Source organism: Artemia franciscana, unplaced genomic scaffold (genome assembly GCF_032884065.1).
Source record: "Artemia franciscana unplaced genomic scaffold, ASM3288406v1 Scaffold_1978, whole genome shotgun sequence".
In the NCBI taxonomy this organism is placed as follows: Eukaryota; Metazoa; Arthropoda; class Branchiopoda; order Anostraca; family Artemiidae; genus Artemia; species Artemia franciscana.
The window spans coordinates 11,009-36,446 of NW_027063044.1; the positions used below are offsets into that span (position 1 = coordinate 11,009).

A 25,438-nucleotide genomic window follows, 5' to 3' on the forward strand; every position below is an offset into this window, starting at 1 on the left:
TCGCAAGTTTTACGCAGTTAATTTGTATTGTATCTATCTATCTATCTATCTATATAAAAACGAGTTGTGTGTATGCATGTTTGTTTGTTTGTAAAAAGAGCGTTTGCATATAACGTCATTATTAGTACATAAGGCTTTGTATATGCACAGACAATGGGAAAGCTAAGAATGTTGTATATTCGCAGGTTTTACGTAGTTTGAAACATATATTTAAATCTATCTATATTCACAGGTGAGACACAGGGACACAACTACAATGGCGCGTAACTAATATGGCGCGTAACGACTTACGCACGCGGGGGGTCTTAGGGGGCGTGAAACGCCCAACAAACTAGGTGTTGGGGTGGCGCGAAGCGCCACCCTAACAGCTACAATATATATATATATATATATATATATATATATATATATATATATATATATATATATATATATATATATATATATATATATATATATATATATATATATATATATATATATATATATATATATATATATATATATATATATATATATATATATATATCTATATATATAAAAATAAGTTGTCTGTCTGTGGATGGATGGATGGATCAGGTGACGTCACCTGAAAAAACTGGATCAGGTGACGTCAAAACTGAAAAAACTAAAAAAAGGCAAAAACTACAAAAAAAACTAAAAACTAATAAAAAAAATAAAAAAGCTAAAAAACTAAAAAAACTATAAAGGTAAAAACCAATAAAAAACTAAAAAAAAAACTGAAAAAACTAAAAAAAGGCAAAAACTACAAAAAAAAACTAAAAACTAATAAAAAAAGTAAAAAAGCTAAAAAACTAAAAAAACTAAAAAAACTAAAAAAAGGTAAAAAACTAAAAAAAATAAAAAATAAAAAAAAAACTAAAAAAAAGGAAAAAACTGAAAAATAAGCTAAAATAAAGGTAAAAACCAATAAAAAACTAAAAAAAAAAGGAAAAAACTAATAAATGACGACACTCAAAGAGAAAGCGACCAGGACAAAAGGAATGTTCGATTAGCAATCAACAAAGCACCGGGACACAGGGAGTATAAATGACGACCAGGACATAAGTAAAAAAAAAAACTATCTATATATATAAAAATAAGTTGTCTGTGGATCTGTGGATCGTGAATCAGGTGACGTCACCTGAAAAAACTGGATCAGGTGACGTCAAAACTGAAAAAACTAAAAAAAGGCAAAAACTACAAAAAAAACTAAAAACTAATAAAAAAAATAAAAAAGCTAAAAAACTAAAAAAACTAAAAAAAGGCAAAAACTACAAAAAAAACTAAAAACTAATAAAAAAGCTAAAAAACTACAAAAACTAAAAAAAAGGCAAAAACTACAAAAAAACTAAAAACTAATAAAAAAAATAAAAAAGCTAAAAAACTAAAAAAACTAAAAAAACTAAAAAAAGGTAAAAAACTAAAAAAACTAAAAACTAAAAAAAACTAAAAAAGGTAAAAACTAAAAGAACTAAAAAAGAAAAAAATAAATGACGACACTCAAAGAGAAAGCGACCAAGACAAAAGGAATGTTCGATTAGCAATCAACAAAGCACCGGGACACAGGGAGTATAAATGACGACCAGGACACAAGTAAAAAAAAAATTAACAAAACTAAAAAGAAGGTAAAAACTACAAAAAAACTAAAAAGAAAAAAAAACTAAAAACTAATAAAAAAACTAAAAAATCTAAAAATCTAAATAAACTAAAAAAGAAAAAAAAAGGAAAAAAATAAAGGAGAAAAACAAAACTAAAAAACGAATGTATATACAGATCGGTACACCGGGATACAAATGACGACCGGGACACAGGGAATATAAATGACGACCGGGACACAGGGACACAACTACAACGGGGACACCGGGGGAAACAGGGGGATATAAATGACGACCGGGACAAAAAAACTAAAAAGAAAAAAAAACTAAAAACTAATAAAAAAACTAAAAAATCTAAAAATCTAAATAAGCTAAAAAAGAAAAAAAAAGGAAACGGGGACACCGGGGGAAACAGGGGGATATAAATGACGACCGGGACAAAAAAACTAAAAAGAAAAAAAAACTAAAAACTAATAAAAAAACTAAAAATCTAAAAATCTAATTAGAATCATGAGGTATAGATCTGAATACAGATTGTTTTCCCATGGACCATTATATGTTGCATGTTCAAGAGTCGGTAAACCTGACAATCTATTTATATGCAAAGACAATGGGACAGCAAAGAATGTTGTATATTCGCAAGTTTTACGTAGTTAAAACCATATATATATATCTATCTATATTCACAGGTGGGACATAGGGACACAACTACAATGGCGCGTAACTATTATGGCGCGTAACGACTTACGCGCGCGGGGGGGCTTGGGGGGGCGCGAAGCGCCCCCACCAACTAGGTGTTGGGGTGGCGCGAAGCGCCACCCCAACAGCTAGTATATATATATATATATATATATATGTATATATATATATACTAGCTGTTGGGGTGGCGCTTCACGCCACCCCAACACCTAGTTGGTGGGGGTGCTTCGCGCCCCCCAAGCCCCCCCGCGCGCGTAAGTCGTTACGCGCCATTGTAGTTGTGTCCCTATGTCCCACCTGTGAATATATATATATATATATATATATATATATATATATATATATATATATATATATATATATATATATATATATATATATATAAATAAGTTGACTGTCTGTCTGTGGATCAGGTGACGTCATGTTTCTGTGTTGACTGACGTCATGAAATTAGTTGTCGTCATTTTTGCTTTGACGGTGACGTCATTAATGGTATTTAAGACATGCGTTAATGCGTTCACGCTGCTGATAGAGAAAGCAAGAAAAGAAAGCGTGCCGAGGAATCACAAGAACAGCAAGAAAACATGCTTGAAGCTGATAGAGAAAGTAAGAAAAGAAAGCGTGCCGAGGAATCACAAGAACAGCAAGAAAACAGGCTTGCGGCTAAAGAACGCAAAACCGCGCAGTTAGATGAAAATCCACCAGGAAAGCGAGAGTCAAAACATATCAAAACTGAAAATGATAGCGATGATGATTGGGTTTGGGATTTTAACTTGGATAAGGTCATCAGTGCCTACCAGATTTAAGTTAAAAAACAAAGGTTTGGCGATATGTACTTCATAGTGACGCTGAAAAATAAAGAAGACAAAAAAACTGAAAAATGTAAAAAACTAAAAAGAAAAAACACTCAAAGATAAATTACAGACCGGGACACAAATGACGACCGACACAGAAGGAATATAAATGACGAACGGGAACCTCAAAGAAAAATTACAGACTGGGACACCCGGACACAAATCACGACCGGGAATATAAATGACGACCGGGAGACAGAGACACAACTACAACTGGGACGCCGGGGGCACAGGCGGGATATATAATTGACGACTGAGACACAGGGATTGTTTGAATAGAAATTACTGACCGGGACACAAATGACGACCGGGACACTGGGACACAGGGAATATAAATGACGACCGGGACACTCAAAGAGAAATTACAAACTGGAACACCAGGACACAAATGACGACCGGGACACAGGGAATATAAATGCTATTTATATGCACAGAGAATGGGAAAGCGAAGAATGTTGTGTATTCGCATGTTTTACGTAGTTAAAAATATATATTTATATCTATCTCTATTCACAGGTGGGACACAGGGACACAGCTACAATGGCGCGTAACTAATATGGCGCGTAACGACTTACGCGCTCGGGGGGGCTTGGGGGGGCGCGAAGTGCCCCACCAACTAGGTGTTGGGGTGGCGCGAAGCGCCACCCCAACAGCTAGTATATATATATATATATATATATATATATATATATATATATATATATATATATATATATATATATATATATATATATATATATATATATATATATATATATATATATATATATATATATATGTTTTTAACTACGTAAAACTTGCGAATATCCAACATTCTTTGCCGTCCCATCGTCTGTGCATAAATAGATTGTCAGGTTTACCGACTCTTGAACATGCAACGCATAATGGTTCATGGGAAAACAATCCGTATTCAGATCTATACCTCATGATTCTATTGATTGCCCTTGAGCTTTGTTGATGGTGATTGCTAATCGACCATTTCCTTTGTTGCCATCATCATTTATATATCCCCCTGTGCCCCCCGGCGTCCCCGTTGTAGTTGTGTCCCTGTGTCTGGGTCATCATTTATATTCCCTGTGTCCCCGTCGTCATTTGTGTCCCGGTGTCCCAGTCTGTGATTTCTATTTGAGTGTCCCGGGCGTCATTTATATTCGTCAGGATATTGTAGGGCATCGTAGCATCGATGAGTTTAAGCAATTCTTGTCAACTGATTGTTTCGCCTATAAAGAATATTATCTCGAGGTAAGAACTGAGCACCGACCACAACGATTGCCACTTTGTTGATAGTTGCGTATCAGGAGGCATCAATTCGATTGCTGTTTTTAAGCAGAAGCACTAAATTATTATTTTTGTGGAAAAGATGATATATATAAATATATACATATATATTTTCTTTTTATTTTTTTGAAGTTTTTACCTTTTTTAGTTTTTTTCTTTTTTTGTATTAATGCTAAAGCCAAGGTTCAAACCTGGAGCCTCTCGGACCTAGAACCTGAAACATAACGCTTTACCAACTCAGCTACTTCGGCGTGAATACAATTCGTTTCGAGCAGCTTCCTCGGGTGTTGCCATTGTAGGTTCTTCAGTCATTTTACAATTAGAAATTTCTCTTTCAACGGTCTTCTTACAATTAAAAATTTGTCTTTGAACAATATTTTTAAATACCTGTGTCCCGGTCGTCATTTGTGTCCCGGTATCCCAGTCTGTAATTTCTCCTTGAGTGTCCCGGTCGTTATTTATATTCCCTCTGTCCCGGTCGTCATTTGTGTCCCGGTCTGTAATTTCTCTTTGAGTGTTTTTTCTTTTTTGTATTTTTTAGTTTTTTACATTTTTTCTTTTTTCAGTTTTCTTTTTCTTCTTTATTTTTCAGCTTCACTATGAAATACATATCGCCGATCCTTTGTTTTTCTAACTAAAATCTGGTAGGCATTGATGACCTTAGGGGGATATAAATTAATTTATAAATATAATAACCACAATCAAGATCACTACTTTGATGCTTAGCATTAAAAACTAAATATTCACATTTTTCAGTATTAAGTTTGAGGCCGATTTCCTCAAAAGACTTAGAAACAAGCTGGGTCGACTTAATTAGGCTAGATTTAGTGCGGCTGATCAAAAGTAAATCATCTGCATATGCAATGTACGAAAGATTAGTTAGGCCTAAAAAACATGATGGATTAATACGTGGCAAAACAGAATAAAGACAAGCATTAAAAAGATAAGGGGATAAGACTCCTCCTTGCCTAAGACCAGAACGGATGGGGATATTACCAACGTAGGTGTCACCTGACTTGAGTCGAACATATGAATTAGCATACCAAAAACGAAGAGTTGATATAATAGACACATTTGCACCAAGTTGGATTAAAGAATACCAAAGTTGGCTATGACAAATTGAATCAAAAGCTTTTGAAACATCGAGTGCACAAAAATGAACCTCAAAACCATTTTTATGCGCTTCAAGTAATAGCGAAACTATAGCACGATGAGCATGTTGGCATCCTATATACGGCTTAAAGCCAAACTGATTAGACATATAATCTACATTAGACAGGAGATCAGGGAGCAAAACATATTCAAATACTTTACTTAAAGTACAAGCAACCGTAATAGGCCTATACGAAGCGCAACTAGTTGGGTCCTTACCGCGTTTCAAAATTGACGTAATGTTACCAACTAAAAAAGAATCAGGGACTAAAGAAGAGCATAAACACATCTGAAAAAGTAACTGCAAGTGATAAACTAAACTAATTCCTCCGAATCGGTGTTGAGGTGAAAAGCACTGATCCCGTCTATATCATAAGCTTTCGATTTAAGTCTCTCTACACTTCTTTTGACACGGTCAACACTAACGGGAGGTACATGACCTTGAATGATTTTGTTAGGCAACAGATTAGAACAGAGCTTGGCAAAACGAAAATGAACCGCATATATCACTGTATCGAAAATGTTACTATAATGATTGATCCATGATACATTAGGGATTCGGTCAGCCGTAGGCGATCTATCAAACTTCGCGACATTGATCACTTTTTTCCACTGGCTAGGAGACTTAGGAAATTCAGCACCATTGTACCTAATTTTTCGAAGATAGCGTTTAAAATCAAGTTTTGTTTTTTGTTTAATATCGAAAACATTACCCCTTAAGGGGCGGCCGCAAGCTATCCAAATTTTTAGCCACAACTTAGCCCGATTTTTTATTGTTTTGAGCTCTGGGTCATTCTTCCAAATTGAACTTCTTGTTTTTGCTCTAAAGCGACATAGGGGAACAGCTACTTCTTCAGACCTCTTTAAGCACGATACAATGTGGCTATAATAAATATTAAGCTGAATTCTGGCTTGTGGGGGCCCAACGCTTGTACACAACAGATTAAAAGGGACTTTAATCGTTGATAGAAGGCTAACAAGCGTAGAAAAATAAAGAGGCCAGTCAGCTTTGTTCCATTCTCTTTTAGAAATCCATTTTCTAGAATTGGGACGAAGGTTCTTCTCCGCAGTAGCATTAAGGGTAACAGTGAGGGATAGGGGGAGATGGTCGTAATCACGCTCATCCTGATCAACATGGACTTCGCCACAGATGAGACCAGAAGAAACGATACAATGGTCAATGTCTGAAAGTGAGCCACTATTATGGATATAGGAATGGGAGGCATCTTTCTTCAAAATTTTGTAACTATTCGGTAAGGAATCTAACAGAAGCTCAGTCCGCACTGATGAAGAGTGAATGTTACAGTTCAGATCACCGATTAATAACCAATCCAGTCCAATACTCTCAATGCCATTCAAAAGACTTTTTATTAATGCGCAAAATTTTGTAAATTTAGTTAAACTTCGGAGGGATTTCTGGTCGCAGGGGAGATAAACATTAATGACGACAAGGTTGGCAAGACGAATAGCAATATAACAATCACTCTCGTGATAGCATAAAGGGGGTGGTGAAAACAGCGTCTTTTTTATTAAACATGCTAGGCCACCTGATGGTCTGCCAGAGGTATTGCGTGCACTTTTAGAAAAAACTGAGTGTTCGTTACTTCTCTGTAGGGAGTTTAAGCTCACTAAAGGTAGGAGATGCTCCTGGAGGAATAAAACATCAAAATTTTCTAATTTCTGATCTAAAGAAACGTCTTTATCCTTAGTACCGTTAATATTGAACGAACATATAGTGAAATTAGTCTTAGCACTCATTTTCTAGTATAGGACGATCGTTTCGACAGAAGTTCACGAAGAATTCGGCATTTCATTGAAAATGACACATGATTGCCTTGACAGTTCGCACATTTTGGTGTAGCCTGGCACGGAGAATCAGGCGAGGATTCATGTTGCCCTGCGCAACGGGAGCAGCATTTTTCTTTATCACAATTTGATTTTAAGTGATTTGGTGATTGGCAATTATAACAGCATTTGGGTGGGCGTTGGTATTCGTAAACTCGATATATCTCATACCCAATCTTTATACCAAGTCGAAGTGCATTAGCCAGCGCAACAGCGTTTTCAAAAAATACTCTAACAGCCAAAGAATTGCCTATTCGCTTCGCATGAGTAATATTATTGCAATCAATTAACATTTCCTCATCAAAATTGGTCGGTATACCTTTAATGATTCCAATATATTTCGTTTCTTTTACTTTGACGTCACAATCTCTCATTACATTTGGAACGGCATTGCAAAAGTTCCTTGCAGCAATCTTGTCAATTCGTACCACTAGCTTATCGCCAGAGGGCTTAATGCTCTGAATACATTCATGACCTGGAATAGAGTCTATTATTTCGCGACGCTTGGCAGGACTATCTAATTCTGATGGGACTTTAGAAATAACAACGGTTGTCAGATCGGGATTCAATGACTGAGCGCCAGGGCTGCTAAGAGGGGGGAATTTAAGATCATACGACGAAATCTTCTCACGGATTTGCTTAAGTTCCGAATCAATGCTTACAAGCTTTGAGGCGAAGCTAGAATAAGCCACAGCAGGAATAACAGGAACCTCGGTAGGTAAAATAATCACGTATGTAGGCAAAGGCAAATTTTCGCTGTCGCATTTCTGGAAGATTTCCATCATGTCCTTAATGTGACGGTAATTAGCTTGATCGCCTTGGCGTCTTTGCACACGTTTACCCTCGTAAACATGAGACCAAAGTTCTATTTTAGCCGCCATAATAGACTTCTCATCGAAAAACCCAACAGCATGGTTAGCAATAACTTCATCACTTACTCCTTTTTTAAGATTTGATTGCACGAAATTCAACACCGACGAATGTACATATTCCGTCATAATGGTATAACCAACAAATATGGACAATTAGCCAAAGTCCAAAATCAAATCAAATTATTACTCACCATGCTGTCAAACAGCTAACATCCGATAAAATTAGTTTCAAAATAATCCTTTTCAAAGTAACTGAATTCGTTATTTTCGTCACACTAAAGTAGACCGGTTTTACTCACAGTTCATAAATATCCAATTCAAACCAAATCCTTTTACTTTGAACTCCGAGTCAATATAATCCAGTTATTTGAGATGTTCTCACTCTGAAAGCTAGGTTACAACTTATATGTTTATATGTTATATTTATATATTAGTTGAGAATTTAGAGTGGCGAAACCCTATATAGGCCAGTGTATTCTCCTGATGAGCCCTTATGTTGGGTGTTGCCTCTGAATTATTTGTCTATATTAATTTTTCTATTGTTTGGTAAATGACGAATTATACTTATTGACGACATGACTGCCTGTCCATGGATTATTCTTTATGGTTGATTGTGTGTGGCTATGCTGTTTGACCTATGTGATTCTATGGATGAGATTAGTTTTTAGTTTGTTTTTTTCTTTTAGTTTTTTGTAGTTTTTACCTTTTTTTTTAGTTTTTTTAGTTTTTTTTTACTTATGTCCTGGTCGTCATTTATACTCTCTGTGCCCCGGTCGTCATTTGTATCCCGGTGCTTTATTGATGGTGATTGCTAATCGAACATTCCTTGTGTCCCGGTCGCTTTCTCTTTGAGTGTCCCGGTCGTCATTTATATTCCCTATGTGCCGGTGTCCTGGTCATCATTTGTGTCCCGATGTCCTGGTCTGTAATTTCGTCAGTCGAAAACATGACGTCAGTCGCCACACAAACATGACGTCACTCGACAGACACACACACACACAGACAACTCATTTTTATATATATAGATAGATAAGAAGATATACAATCTTACCGTGAGTGTCCGCAACTTGGTCAGTGTCGACATTCACTGGTGAAAGTTCGAAGTGCCTTTTTTTCTCCTTGGATTTAGTCCATGTTTTCGACTGACATTGGTGGGGGCTTGCGAAGCGCCCCCACCAACCAGGTGTTGGGGTGGCGGATTAATGAAGTTTATCTTAAAGATCCGAGTTGCAGCGGTAGCTAGCAACCTATTAAGAGACGATTAAGCTTCATATTAAAAACTAAAATAATCCATAACTCCTGAAAAAAATCTGATCAAATAAGAAGTACACAATTAGAACCGCCTTTTCTGATGCCCCTTTATAGAAATTTTACCGTCTCTTGGCCTGAACAACGATGAAACTATATTGGTTTGAAAATCAAGAAAAAGTGGATACAACCACGACAATCTGCATATATGGGATCTTTTTTCTTTCCGTTTTTTCTCCTAAGCAGCTGGGCTGTGGAAAATCATAAGAAAGCTGTATAATGACTGACTTTAAAGGAAACCGCTACATCTTCAACCTTTTGTAATTAAAAACAAAATGGTTTTTAGAATAGAATAAATCTTGACAAAAAACTACATTTTCCTGTAAAAACTAGATGAAGTATGTTATAATCGTATAGCTTATAACCAGTGTTAGTAACAAGTGAATACAATATTTATACAAGTTAACCATTAGACAAGATAATAATACAAGAAATACATAATTAGAGGAATCAGTTTTTTATGAAAATCATAAGAAAGAACAAACTCTAGAATATAATAACTTGTATAGGCAACATAAAAATAGTATAGGCTTTTATGGTTATATTTAGAGTCCAATATATTAAAAATTTCTTCCAACAGGGAATTTAACCCTGATCTCCTACGTGAAAGGCGAGTATGCTTACCACTTTACCATCGGGACTTAAAGTCAATATATTAATAAATTGTTTCCAAGGAGGAATCAAACCCCGGTCACCCACGTGACAAGCGGGTATGCTTACCATTGTTAATCGGAGACATATGAAAAATGATTTATGAATAGGCCATGACAATAAATTCGCTAAGACACTGAAAAATTACACAAGAATCGGTCTGGTTAACTCCAAATGGGGATTATGTAAGTCCCATAGGTATCGTGGCTGTAGAGATAGCTGAAATCTATTGAAGAACAAACCATGGCACATATTGGGTTTATTTTAATACCTCACTCTCTGAAGTTCTTCCTCTTACTATTCCAAATAGAAAAAGCCATAGGCTTTTCCTGTTTGTAACAGGAAAAGATCATGTTTAAAATTTCATATCAAATCCAGGTTACGGCGGTAGCTAGTAGCCTAGTCCGGGTTGCAGCGGTAGGTAGAAGCCTTGTAAGAGATGAATCACCCCTTGTAGTAAAAAACAAATGTCCCACAACACCTAAAACTAGAGTCAGATCAAAAAAAATACACTATTGGACCCGCTTGCCCAATACCCCTATTTAGAAAACTAACTGTACCTTGTCTTGAATAACAAGGAAAATATATTGGTTTGAAAATCAAGAAAAGTGCAACCAGGATATTCTGCATCGATGGCATTTTTTTTTCCGTTTTTTTCACCTCAGGTAGCTCGGCACTGGAAAATCATAGAGGTGTTGAATAGCTCATTTGATAGGAAATTGATGGATTTAATAACTTCTCAGAATTAAAAAAAAATATTTAAAAAAAAATCGTATTTTAATGTAATTTAATGTATTTTAATATACAAGGACTTACTTTCAACGAGTCCTGGTTGAACTTCGTTGAAGTAAGGATGCTAGGACTGTTTTTAAAAAGTTTTTAACATTATTAGTTTTAATTTTCGCATTTTAATGTAAGTTTATTCATATATACATATTTTTTGTCTCTCTTTCTCGTATTGTGCTGAAGACGGCCCTTGGACATAGGGCCGAAATATTCACAGAATTGATTTCCACTGTCTTGAAAAGATTTTCCCTATTGTTTCGATTTTGTATTTGTTTGGTTCTCATGTGCATGACAAATTTAACATTGACATTAAAACTGTGCTTGCATACATCACACTTCAATGACTTTTAACAAGTGTGAGTTCTCATGTCTATAGCAAGAGCATTCTTCTAGTTAGAATTGTGCTTACATACATCACACTTGAATGGCTTTTCCCCAGTGTGAGTTCTCATGTGTATGGCAAGAGTGGGTTTTCATGTGTATGGCAAGATTGCTCTTCTGATTAAAACTGCGCTTGTATGCATCACACTTGAATGACTTTTCACCGAGGTGGGTTCTCATGTGTATGGCAAGATTCTTGTCCCAATTAAAACTGCTTACCAATGTCAGAGGTGAATGCCTTTTCACCGGTGTGGGTTCTCATGTGCATGGCAAGATTCTTGTCCCAATTAAAACCGTGCTTACATACGCCACTCTTGAATGGCTTTTCACCGGTGAGGGTTCTCATGTACATGGCAAGAGCATTCTTCTGATAAAAACTTTGTTTTCATGTCACAGTTGAATGGGTTTTCATCGTGTGGGTTCTCAAGTGTATGGCAAGCTTACTCTTCTGATTAAAACTGCGCTTGCAAACATCACACTTGAATAGCTTTTCACCGGTGTGTGTTCTCATGTGTTTGGCAAGATGACCCTTCTGATTAAAACTGTGCTTGCATACATCCCACTTGAATGCCTTTTCCCTGGTGTGTGTTCTCATGTGTTTGGCAAGATGACTCTTCAGATTAAAACTGTGCTTGCATACATCACCCTTGAAGAGCTTTTCTCCCAGTGTGGGTTCTCATATATATGGCAAGCTAACTCTTCTGATTAAAACTGCGCTTGCAACATCACACTTGAATGGCTTTTCACCGTGTGGATTCTCATGTGTATGGCAAGAGCATTCTTCCAAATAGAGCTGTACTTACATACGTCACACTTGAATGGCTTTTCCCCGGTGTGGGTTCTCATGTGTACGGCAAGAGCACTCTTCCAATTAGAGCTGTACTTACATATTTTCACCGGTGTGGATTCTCATGTGAATGGCAAGAGCATTCTTCCAAATAGAGCTGTACTTACATACGTCACACTTGAATGGCTTTTCCCCGGTGTGGGTTCTCATGTGTACGGCAAGAGCACTCTTCCAATTAGAGCTGTACTTACATATGTCACACTTGAATGGCTTTTCCTCCGGTATGGATTCTCATGTGTATGGCCAGAACGCTCTTGACATTAAAACTGTGCTTGCATACATCACACTTGAATGGCTTTCACCGGTGTGGGTTCTCATGTGTATGGCAAGAGCATTCTTCCAAATAGAGCTGTACTTACATATGTCACACTTAAATGGCTTTTCCCCGGTGTGGTTCTCTGTGTACGGCAAGAGTACTCTTCCAATTAGAACTGTACTTACATATGTCACACTTGAATGGCTTTACCCCGGTGTGGATTCTCATGTGTTTGGCAAGATCGCTCTTGCCATTAAAACTGTGCTTGCATACATCACACTTGAATGGCTTTTCCCCGGTGTGTGTTCTCATGTGTACGGCAAGAGTACTCTTCCAATTAGAACTGTACTTACATATGTCACACTTGAATGGCTTTTCCCCGGTGTGGGTTCTCATGTATACGGCAAGAGTACTCTTCCAATTAGAACTGTACTTACATATGTCACACTTGAATGGCTTTACCCCGGTGTGGATTCTCATGTGTTTGGCAAGATCGCTCTTGCCATTAAAACTGCGCTTGCATAAATCACACTTGAATGGCTTTTCCCCGGTGTGTATTCTCATGTGTATGGCAAGATGACCCTTCTGATTAAAACCGCGCTTGCATACATCACACTTGAATGGCTTTTCATCGGTGTGGGTTCTCATGTGTACGGCAAGAGCACTCTTCCAAGTAGAGCTGTAATTACATATGTCACACTTGAATGGCTTTTCCCCGGTGTGGATTCTCATGTGTGTGGCAAGATTGCCCTTCTGATTAAAACTTTTCTTGCATACATCACACTTGAATGGCTTTTCCCCGATGTGGATTGTCTGGTGTTTACTAGTTGAAATGTCAGGTGTCTCATAAGATTATTGCTTATAGATCGTTTCTCATCATTTTGAAAAGATATTTCGTTTTTCTGATTTTCCGCGTCCTCTTCTTTTTGTCTGGTGGTTTCTTTAGCTGATGAGACAATTGTATTCGATAGTTCAGTTTCAGTACAGTCCGTTTTTAACAGATTGGACTGATGGGTTTCTTTTGCAAAAATGATCGCATGATCAGAGGCTTTTTCATTCATTGAATTCATCTTGGACACTCAAATTTTGACTTGTATCTTTTTTTTCAGCTTCAAACTAAAGCTGAGATGCCATGGCAAGTATGAATTAACATAAAAAAATGTCTGCTCAAGCTGAGCCGTTGTACTAAACTGTTTTAGATAACATGACAGACAGAGATAATTCTTTACTTTAAGGATTTTGATTATACGTTGGTAAAAGCAAGAAAAGAAAAATACTAGTTCACCACCCGGTAAGAACAATACATTTTTTTTTTAGTTAAGAACATATTAGTTTCTTTTTAGTTTTGTGCTGAAGACGGCCCTTGGACATAAGGTCGAAATATCCACTGGATTGATTTCCACTGTCTTGAAAAGAATTTCCCTATTGCTTCTACTTTGTGTCTGTTTGTTATGGAAAGGCAGTGTGGTCTTCGTCGTTATTTTTAATAAATCTCACAATAAGGCTTTTGTTGTTTCTTATATTAATCTTTAGTTTCATCAGCTTAGAGCGACCAGCCTTTACATTTGATCATTTCGTAATGTCTCGAAGGGAATTTTCAACTACTTGGAGAATTTCAATTTGGTTCTCTGCACTAGTTTAGGCCCATATTGGGCCTATACATTCCCATCTAAAAAGATGAGTTTTAGTATTTCAAGAAAGATTCCACGGTTTCCTGAATCCTCATCTTCATCGTGCCCTCTGATTTCCAATCGCTGATGGAAAAGAATGTTCATCGTGTTAACCAATGTTGTAACTTGTGCACGGTTTTTCTCAAACGTTTCTTTTCGGGCCTTGACAACAGCTGATGCTATGGAAGTCCTAGCCTTGCTTTAATTGATCAATACTCGATCCAGCTTGAGTAACTAGATTCATGGAAAACTGATTCTTCCCGTTTTTATAATTTTTCACACAGTATCTTCCATTTTTGAACCCCGATGTCAACTAAATCTCCTGCCCCTGTGATAGCGTAGCCAGGATTACTGAAAATGGAGAAATACCTACAGCAAAGTCAAAAGGCAGCCTACCTTCAGAATAGAGTATTTGACCCATTCTGTTGAGTAGGGTTTCTTGGAGTATCGTTGACCGTTAGTAAGGGGGTATCTTGCCAGTTTAGGCTGAAAAGGGGCATCAGTTTTGCCCAATGAAAGGTCCACTTTTGGAGTTGAAGTTGGTATCCAAGACACTATATCTGTATTCATCGTGACAGTTGACACGCTAAGGGCTGGGTAGTCCTAAATAAGAAGTCAAACAATTTATCGAATCACATAACGGTCTGTAGCTATGACTTTTGATTTTACATCAGAAATTTATAACTACACTTTAGTTATTATAGAAGATTTGTGCGTACGTATGGCAAACAAACCTCTTCAGGATTTGGGAATGCCTTCACCTAACCGTATCGCTGCTGTTTCACCATGTGCAAAATTGGATCGTGAACAAAGTTACAGTACGAGTGATCTATTGTCGTATGTACAAAATAACATTTCCAAGTTAACCTCGGAACAAAAAGACATTTATGATACGATGATGCATTGTGTCGATAACAACGTTGGACAAATTTTCTTTTTGGATGCGCCAGGAGGTACTGGTAAAACGTTTGTGATAAAACTGATTCTGACACCAATTTGATCAAAAAATGATATAGCGTTGGCGATTGCGTCGTCCGGAATAGCCGCAACATTGCTGCCTGGTGGAAGAACTGCTCATTCCGCTTTGAAATTGCCTATGAATTTGCATTCTACAGAAACTCCCACGTGCAATATTTCCAAATCATCTGGGATGGGTAAAGTATTGCAGCAATGCAAACTTATTATTTGGGATGAGTGCACAATGGCACACAAAAAATCGCTCGTGGCTCTGGATCAATGCTTGAAAGATTTGAGAGGGAAGTCGAAACCCTTTGCAGCACATTAATATTGCTTGCGGGATATTTCAGGCAAACATTACCTATAATACCGAGATCAACCCCTGCAAACGAAATGAATGCTTGCCTGAAAAATTCTAATTTATGGGCACACGTAAAAACATTAAAATTAACTAAAAATATGCGCGTCCGATTGGAAAACGATGTCTCTGGTCAAACATTTTCAGATCAATTGCTGGCAATTGGAAACGGAAAGCTCCCAGTAGACTCAATTTCAGGACGTATACAACTACCTGCTGATTTCTGTAATTTAGTGACGTCCAAAAATGAATTGATTGAAAAAGTATTTCCGAATATTCTGAACAATTATAAAAATAATAAATGGCTAAGTGAAAGAGCGATTCTTGCACCAAAAAATATAGACTTCCACGAAATCAACAATATTGTTTTGACCAAGATTCGAGACCAGGCAGTCCTTTACAAGTCAGTCGACACAGTTTTGTAACCAAATGAAGCGGTTAATTATCCATCTGAATTTTTAAATTCCGTGGATCTTTCAGGGTTTCCACCACACGTGCTACAACTAAAAATAGGCGTACCAATAATACTTTTAAGAAATATCAACCCACCAAAGCTTTGCAATGGCACGCGACTTGCCGTAAAAAAAAACAATGGAAAACCTAATAGAGGCCAAAATCTTGACAAGGCCTTTTGAGGGTGAGGCTGTTCTTATTCCTCGCATTCCCATGATTCCAACGGATCTGCCTTTTCAACTTAAAAGATTGCAATTTCCAATTCGATTAGCATTTGCAATCACCATTAACAAAGCTCAAGGTCAATCATTAGAAAATGTGGTATAGATCTTAATACTGATTGTTTTTCCCATGGACAATTGTACGTTGCATGTTCGAGGGTCGGTAAACCTGACAATCTATTTATATGCAGCGACACTTTTACAGCGAAGAATGTTGTATATTCGCAAGTTTTACGCAGTTAATTTGTATTGTATCTATCTATCTATATATCTATATAAAAACGAATTGTGAGTATGCATGTTTGTTTGTTTGTAAGAAGAGCGTTTGCATATGACGTCATTATTAGTACATAAGGCTTTGTATATGCACAGACAATGAGAAAGCCAAGAATGTTGTATATTCGCAAGTTTTACGTAGTTTGAAACATATATATATATAAATCTATCTATATTCACAGGTGGGACACAGGGACACAACTACAATGGAGCGTAACTAATATTGCACGTAACGACTTACGCGCGCGGGGGGGGGGCTTGGGGGGGTGCGAAGCACCCCACAAACTAGGTGTTGGAGAGGCGCGAAGCGCCACCCCAACAGCTAGTATATATATATATATATATATACTAGCTGTAGTATGTAACCATATATATATATATATATATCTATCTATATAAAAATAAGTTGTCTGTCTGTGGATGTGTGGATGGATGTGTGGATGGATGTGTCAGGTGACGTCACCTGAAAAAAACTGGATTAGGTGACGTCAAAACTGAAAAAACTAAAAAAAGGCAAAAACTACAAAAAAAAACTAAAAACTAATAAAAAAAATAAAAAAGCTAAAAAACTAAAAAAACTATAAGGTAAAAACCAATAAAAAACTAAAAAAAAAACTGAAAAAACTAAAAAAAGGCAAAAACTACAAAAAAAAACTAAAAACTAATAAAAAAAGTAAAAAAGCTAAAAAAACTAAAAAAACTAAAAAAACTAAAAAAAGGTAAAAAACTAAAAAAAAATAAAAAATAAAAAAAAACTAAAAAAAAGGAAAAAACTGAAAAATAAGCTAAAATAAAGGTAAAAACCAATAAAAAACTAAAAAAAAAAGGAAAAAACTAATAAATGACGACACTCAAAGAGAAAGCGACCAGGACAAAAAACTAAAAAAAAGGCAAAAACTACAAAAAAACTAAAAACTAATAAAAAAAATAAAAAAGCTAAAAAACTAAAAAAACTAAAAAAAGGTAAAAAACTAAAAAAACTAAAAACTAAAAAAAAACTAAAAAAGGTAAAAACTAAAAGAACTAAAAAAGAAAAAAATAAATGACGACACTCAAAGAGAAAGCGACCAGGACAAAAGGAATGTTCGATTAGCAATCAACAAAGCACTGGGACACAGGGAGTATAAATGACGACCAGGACACAAGTAAAAAAAAAAATTAACAAAACTAAAAAGAAGGTAAAAACTACAAAAAAACTAAAAAGAAAAAAAAACTAAAAACTAATAAAAAAACTAAAAAATCTAAAAATCTAAATAAACTAAAAAAGAAAAAAAAAGGAAAAAAATAAAGGAGAAAAACAAAACTAAAAAACGAATGTATATACAGACCGGTACACCGGGATACAAATGACGACCGGGACACAGGGAATATAAATAACGACCGGGACACAGGGACACAACTACAACGGGGACACCGGGGGAAACAGGGGGATATAAATGACGACCGGGACAAAAAAACTAAAAAGAAATAAAAACTAAAAATTAATAAAAAAAACTAAAAAATCTAAAAATCTAAATAAGCTAAAAAAGAAAAAAAAAGGAAAAAAATAAAGGAGAAAAACAAAACTAAAAAACGAATGTATATACAGACCGGGACACCGGGATACAAATGATGACCGGGACCCGGGACACAGGGAATATAAATGACGACCGGGACACAGGGACACAACTACAACGGGGACACCGGGGGAAACAGGGGGATAACCTGACAATCTATTTATATGCAAAGACAATGGGACAGCAAAGAATGTTGTATATTCGCAAGTTTTACGTAGTTAAAACCATATATATATATATATATCTATATTCACAGGTGGGACATAGGGACACAACTACAATGGCGCGTAACTATTATGGCGCGTAACGACTTACGCGCGCGGGGGGGCTTGGGGGGGGCGCGAAGCGCCCCCACCAACTAGGTGTTGGGGTGGCGCGAAGCGCCACCCCAACAGCTAGTATATATATATATATATATATATATATATATATATATATATATATATATATAATATATATATATATATATATATATATATATATATATATATATATATCTATATTCACAGGTGGGACATAGGTACACAACTACAATGGCGCGTAACTATTATGGCGCGTAACGACTTACGCGCGCGGGGGGGCTTGGGGGGGGCGCTTCACAGGTGGGACATAGGGACACAACTACAATGGCGCGTAACTAATATGGCGCGTAACGACTTACGCGCGCGGGGGGCTTGGGGGGGGGGCGAAGCGCCCCCACCAACTAGTATTTATATATTAGTTGAGAATTTAGAGTGGCGAAACCCTATATAGGCCAGTGTATTCTCCTGATGAGCCCTTATGTTGGGTGTTGCCTCTGAATTATTTGTCTATATTAATTTTTCTATTGTTTGGTAAATGACGAATTATACTTATTGACGACATGACTGCCTGTCCATTGATTATTCTTTATGGTTGATTGTGTGTGGCTATGCTGTTTGACCTATGTGATTGTATGGATGAGTAGGGTTAAGGCCTCATTCAAGTGCTGGTCTATATTAATCACTGATCTAGGAAAACAGTCTTCCTTTTCTCCTTCTGTCTCTCTCTCTTTTTTTTTTCTTTTTTTTTGTGTTTGTGCTGTTGCATTGGTGATTTCTCTTTTCATGATATATCTATATATATAAAATAAGTTGTCTGTGTGTGGATCTGTGGATCTGTGGATCAGGTGACGTCATGTTTGTTCGCATATGACGTCTGAATTATTTCACACTAATACAAAAGAAGAAAATAACTAAAAAAGGTAAAAAACTACAAAAAAAACTAAAAAGAAAAAAAACTAAAAAAGCTAAAAAACTAAAAAAAACTAAAAAAAAGGTAAAAATCTAATAACTAAAAAAAAAACTGAAAAAAATAAAAAAAGGCAAAAACTACAAAAAAAAATAAAAACTAATAAAAAAACTAAAAAAGCTAAAAAACTAAAAAAACTAAAAAAAACTAAAAAAAGGTAAAAAACTAAAAAAAACTAAAAACTAAAAAAGAAAAAAACTAAAAAAAAGGAAAAAACTGAAAAATAAAAGAGAAAAAGAAAACTAACAAAATATGAATAAATATATATAAAAATAAGTTGTTTGTGGGTTATGTCTGTCTGTCTGTCTGTCGAGTGACGTCGTGTTTGTCCGCATATGACGTCTGAATTATTTCACACTAATACAAAAGAAGAAAATAACTAAAAAAGGTAAAAACTACAAAAAAAACTAAAAAGAAAAAAAACTAAAAAAGCTAAAAAACTAAAAAAAACTAAAAAAAAGGTAAAAATCTAATAACTAAAAAAAAACTGAAAAAAATAAAAAAGGCAAAAACTACAAAAAAAATAAATCTAATAAAAAAACTAAAAAAGCAAAAAAACTAAAAAAACTAAAAAAAACTAAAAAAAAGGTAAAAAACAAAAAAAAACTAAAAACTAAAAAAGAAAAAACTAAAAAAAAGGAAAAAACTGAAAAATAAGAGAAAAAGAAAACTAAAAAAAATATTAATAAATATAAAAAAAAATCTAAAAATCTAAATAAACTAAAAAAGAAAAAAAAGAAAAAAGGAAAAAAAATAAAGGAGAAAAACAAAACTAAAAAACGAATGTATATACAGACCGGGACACCGGGATACAAATGATGACCGGGACACAGGGAATATAAATGACGACCGGGACACAGGGACACAACAACAATGGGGACGCCGGGGGGCACAGGGGGATATAAATGACGACCGGGACACCGGGACACAAGGAATATAAATGACGCCCGGGACACTCAAAGAGAAATCACAGACTGGAACACCGGGACACAAATGACGACCGGGACACAGGGAATATAAATGACGACCGGGACACAGGGACATAACTACAAAGGGGACGCCGGGGTGCACAGGGGGATATATAAATGACGATGGCGACTCAGGGAATGGTCGATTAGCAATCACCATCAACAAAGCTCAAGGGCAATCATTAGAATCTTGAGGTATAGATCTGAATACGGATTGTTTTCCCATGGACCATTATATGTTGCATGTTCAAGAGTCGGTAAACCTGACAATCTATTTATATGCACAGACAATGGGACAGCAAAGAATGTTGTATATTCGCAAGTTTTATGTAGTTAAAAACATATATATATATATATATATATATATATATATATATATATATATATATATATATATATATATATATATATATATATATATATATATATATATATATATATATATATATATATATATATATATATATATATATATATATATATATATATATATATATATATATATATATATATATATATATGTATTCACAGGTGGGACATAGGGACACAACTACAATGGCGGCGTAACTAATATGGCGCGTAACGACTTACGCACGCGGGGGGGCTTGGGGGGGCGCGAAGCACCCCCACCAACTAGGTGTTGGGGTGGCGCGAAGCGCCACCCCAACAGCTAGTATATATATTTATATGTATATATATATATATATATATATATATATATATATATATATATATATATATATATATATATATATATATATGTGTGTTTTTAACTACGTAAAACTTGCGAATATACAACAATCTTTGCTGTCCCATTGTATGTGCATATAAATAGATTGTCAGGGTTACCGACTCTTGAACATGCAACATATAATGGTCCATGGGGTTTTTGAATTGGTCTTTTTTTTAGTTTTTAGTTTTTTACCTTTTTTTAGTTTTTTTAGTTATACCTCATGATTCTAATGATTGCCCTTGAGCTTTGTTTATGGTGATTGCTAATTGATCATTCCCTGTGTCCCCGTGGTCATTTATATATCCCCCTGTGCCCCCCGGCGTCCCCGTTGTAGTTGTATCCCTTTGTCCCGGTCGTCATTTATATTCCCTGTGTCCCGGTCGTCATTTGTAGCCCGGTGTCCCGGTCTGTATATACATTCGTTTTTGAAATTGTATATGATGAAATAAATTTTTGTATTTTTCCCCTTTTTTTCTTTTTAGTTTTTTTTCTTTTTTCTTTTTAGTTTTTTTTTATTTTTTTTTATTTTTTTTTAGTTTTGGTTTTTTTCCTTTATTTTTCTTTTTTTTTCCTTTTTTATTTTTTTTTTCTTTTTTAGTTTTTTTTAGTTTTTTAGCTTTTTTAGTTTTTTCATTAGTTTTTAGTTTGTTTTTTTCTTTTAGTTTTTTGTAGTTTTTACCTTTTTTTTTAGTTTTTTTTTAGTTTTTTTTTTACTTATGTCCTGGTCGTCATTTATACTCTCTGTGCCACGGTCGTCATTTGTATCCCGGTGCTTTATTGATGGTGATTGCTAATCGAACATTCCTTGTGTCCCGGTCGCTTTCTCTTTGAGTGTCCCGGTCGTCATTTATATTCCCTATGTGCCGGTGTCCTGGTCATCATTTGTGTCCCGATGTCCTGATCTGTAATTTCGTCAGTCGAAAACATGACGTCAGTCGCCACACAAACATGACGTCACTCGACAGACACACACACACACAGACAACTCATTTTTATATATATAGATAGATAAGAAGATATACAATCTTACCGTGAGTGTCCGCAACTTGGTCAGTGTCGACATTCACTGGTGAAAGTTCGAAGTGCCTTTTTTTCTCCTTGGATTTAGTCCATGTTTTCGACTGACATTGGTGGGGGCTTGCGAAGCGCCCCCACCAACCAGGTGTTGGGGTGGCGGATTATTGAAGTTTATCTTAAAGATCCGAGTTGCAGCGGTAGCTAGCAACCTATTAAGAGACGATTAAGCTTCATAGTAAAAACTAAAATAATCCATAACTCCTGAAAAAAATCTGATCAAATAAGAAGTACACAATTAGATCCGCCTTTTCTGATGCCCCTTTATAGAAATTTTACCGTCTCTTGGCCTGAACAACGATGAAACTATATTGGTTTGAAAATCAAGAAAAAGTGGATACAACCACGACAATCTGCATATATGGGATCTTTTTTCTTTCCGTTTTTTCTCCTAAGCAGCTGGGCTCTGGAAAATCATAAGAAAGCTGTATAATGACTGACTTTAAAGGAAACCGCTACATCTTCAACCTTTTGTAATTAAAAACAAAATGGTTTTTAGAATAGAATAAATCTTGACAAAAAACTACATTTTCCTGTAAAAACTTGATGAAGTATGTTATAATCGTATAGCTTATAACCATGTTTAGTAACAAGTGAATACAATATTTATACAAGTTAACCATTAGACAAGATAATAATACAAGAAATACATAATTAGAGGAATCAGTTTTTTATGAAAATCATAAGAAAGAACAAACTCTAGAATATAATAACTTGTATAGGCAACATAAAAATAGTATAGGCTTTTATGGTTATATTTAGAGTCAATATATTAAAAATTTCTTCCAACAGGGAATTTAACCCTGATCTCCTACGTGACAGGCGAGTATGCTTACCACTTTACCATCGGGGACTTAAAGTCAATATATTAATAAATTGTTTCCAAGGAGGAATCAAACCCCGGTCACCCACGTGACAAGCGGGTATGCTTACCATTGTTAATCGGAGACATATGAAAAATGATTTATGAATAGGCCATGACAATAAATTCGCTAAGACACTGAAAAATTACACAAGAATCGGTCTGGTTAACTCCAAATGGGGATTATGTAAGTCCCATCGGTATCGTGGCTGTAGAGATAGCTGAAATCTATTGAAGAACAAACCATGGCACATATTGGGTTTATTTTAATACCTCACTCTCTGAAGTTCTTCCTCTTACTATTCCAAATAAGAAAAAGCCATAGGCTTTTCCTGTTTGTAACAGGAAAGATCATGTTTAAAATTTCATATTAAATCCAGGTTACGGCGGTAGCTAGTAGCCTAGTCCGGGTTGCAGCGGTAGGTAGAAGCCTTGTAAGAGATGATCACCCCTTGTAGTAAAAAAACAAATGTCCCACAACACCTAAAACTAGAGTCAGATCAAAAAAAAATACACTATTAGACCCGCCTTGCCCAATACCCCTATTTAGAAAACTAACTGTACCTTGTCTTGAATAACAAGGAAAATATATTGGTTTGAAAATCAAGAAAAGTGCAACCAGGATATTCTGCATCGATGGCATTTTTTTTTCCGTTTTTTTCACCTCAGGTAGCTCGGCACTGGAAAATCATAGAGGTGTTGAATAGCTCATTTGATATGTATTTAATAACCTTTCAGAATTAAAAAAATATTTCAAAAAAAATCGTATTTTAATGTAATTTAATGTATTTTAATATACAAGGACTTACTTTCAACGAGTCCTGGTTGAACTTCGTTGAAGTAAGGATGCTAGGACTGTTTTTAAAAAGTTTTTAACATTATTAGTTTTAATTTTCGCATTTTAATGTAAGTTTATTCATATATACATATTTTTTGTCTCTCTTTCTCGTATTGTGCTGAAGACGGCCCTTGGACATAGGGCCGAAATATTCACAGAATTGATTTCCACTGTTTCGATTTTGTATTTGTTTGGTTCTCATGTGCATGACAAATTTAACCTTTACATTAAAACTGTGCTTGCATACATCACACTTCAATGACTTTTAACAAGTGTGAGTTCTCATGTCTATAGCAAGAGCATTCTTCTAGTTAGAATTGTGCTTACATACATCACACTTGAATGGCTTTTCCCCAGTGTGAGTTCTCATGTGTATGGCAAGAGTGGGTTTTCATGTGTATGGCAAGATTGCTCTTCTGATTAAAACTGCGCTTGCATGCATCACACTTGAATGACTTTTCACCGAGGTGGGGTCTCATGTGTATGGCAAGATTCTTGTCAAAATTAAAACTGCTTACCTATGTCAGAGGTGAATGCCTTTTCACCGGTGTGGGTTCTCATGTGCATGGCAAGATTCTTGTCCCAATTAAAACCGTGCTTACATACGCCACTGTTGAATGGCTTTTCACCGGTGAGGGTTCTCATGTACATGGCAAGAGCATTCTTCTGATAAAAACTTTGTTTTCATGTCACAGTTGAATGGGTTTTCATCGGTGTGGGTTCTCAAGTGTATGGCAAGCTTACTCTTTTGATTAAAACTGCGCTTGCAAACATCACACTTGAATAGCTTTTCACCGGTGTGTGTTCTCATGTGTTTGGCAAGATGACCCTTCTGATTAAAACTGTGCTTGCATACATCCCACTTGAATGGCTTTTCCCTGGTGTGTGTTCTCATGTGTTTGGCAAGATGACTCTTCAGATTAAAACTGTGCTTGCATACATCACCCTTGAAGAGCTTTTCTCCAGTGTGGGTTCTCATATGTATGGCAAGCTAACTCTTCCGATTAAAACTGCGCTTGCATACATCACACTTGAATGGCTTTTCACCGGTGTGGATTCTCATGTGTATGGCAAGAGCATTCTTCCAAATAGAGCTGTACTTACATACGTCACACTTGAATGGCTTTTCCCCGGTGGGGGTTCTCATGTGTACGGCAAGAGCACTCTTCCAATTAGAGCTGTACATACATATTTTCACCGGTGTGGATTCTCATGTGAATGGCAAGAGCATTCTTCCAAATAGAGCTGTACTTACATACGTCACACTTGAATGGCTTTTCCCCGGTGTGGGTTCTCATGTGTACGGCAAGAGCACTCTTCCAATTAGAGCTGTACTTACATATGTCACACTTGAATGGCTTTTCTCCGGTATGGATTCTCATGTGTATGGCCAGAACGCTCTTGACATTAAAACTGTGCTTGCATACATCACACTTGAATGGCTTTTCACCGGTGTGGGTTCTCATGTGTATGGCAAGAGCATTCTTCCAAATAGAGCTGTACTTACATATGTCACACTTGAATGGCTTTTCCCCGGTGTGGGTTCTCATGTGTACGGCAAGAGTACTCTTCCAATTAGAACTGTACTTACATATGTCACACTTGAATGGCTTTACCCCGGTGTGGATTCTCATGTGTTTGGCAAGATCGCTCTTGCCATTAAAACTGTGCTTGCA

At 35.9% G+C, this 25,438-nt stretch overlaps 1 protein-coding gene across 1 annotated transcript; it reads right to left on the reverse strand.

Annotated features, from left to right (window-relative positions):
* Positions 1-12,222: 12,222 nt before the first annotated feature.
* LOC136042774 (zinc finger protein 182-like) lies at positions 12,223-13,410 on the reverse strand. The gene is made up of 2 exons (XM_065727728.1): positions 12,678-13,410; positions 12,223-12,472 (listed from the first exon to the last, which is right to left on the reverse strand). Exons 1-2 carry the CDS (start codon positions 13,257-13,259, stop codon positions 12,308-12,310), a joined length of 747 nt encoding a protein of 248 aa, XP_065583800.1. The 5' UTR covers positions 13,260-13,410; the 3' UTR covers positions 12,223-12,307.
* Between the last annotated feature and the right edge of the window lie 12,028 nt (positions 13,411-25,438).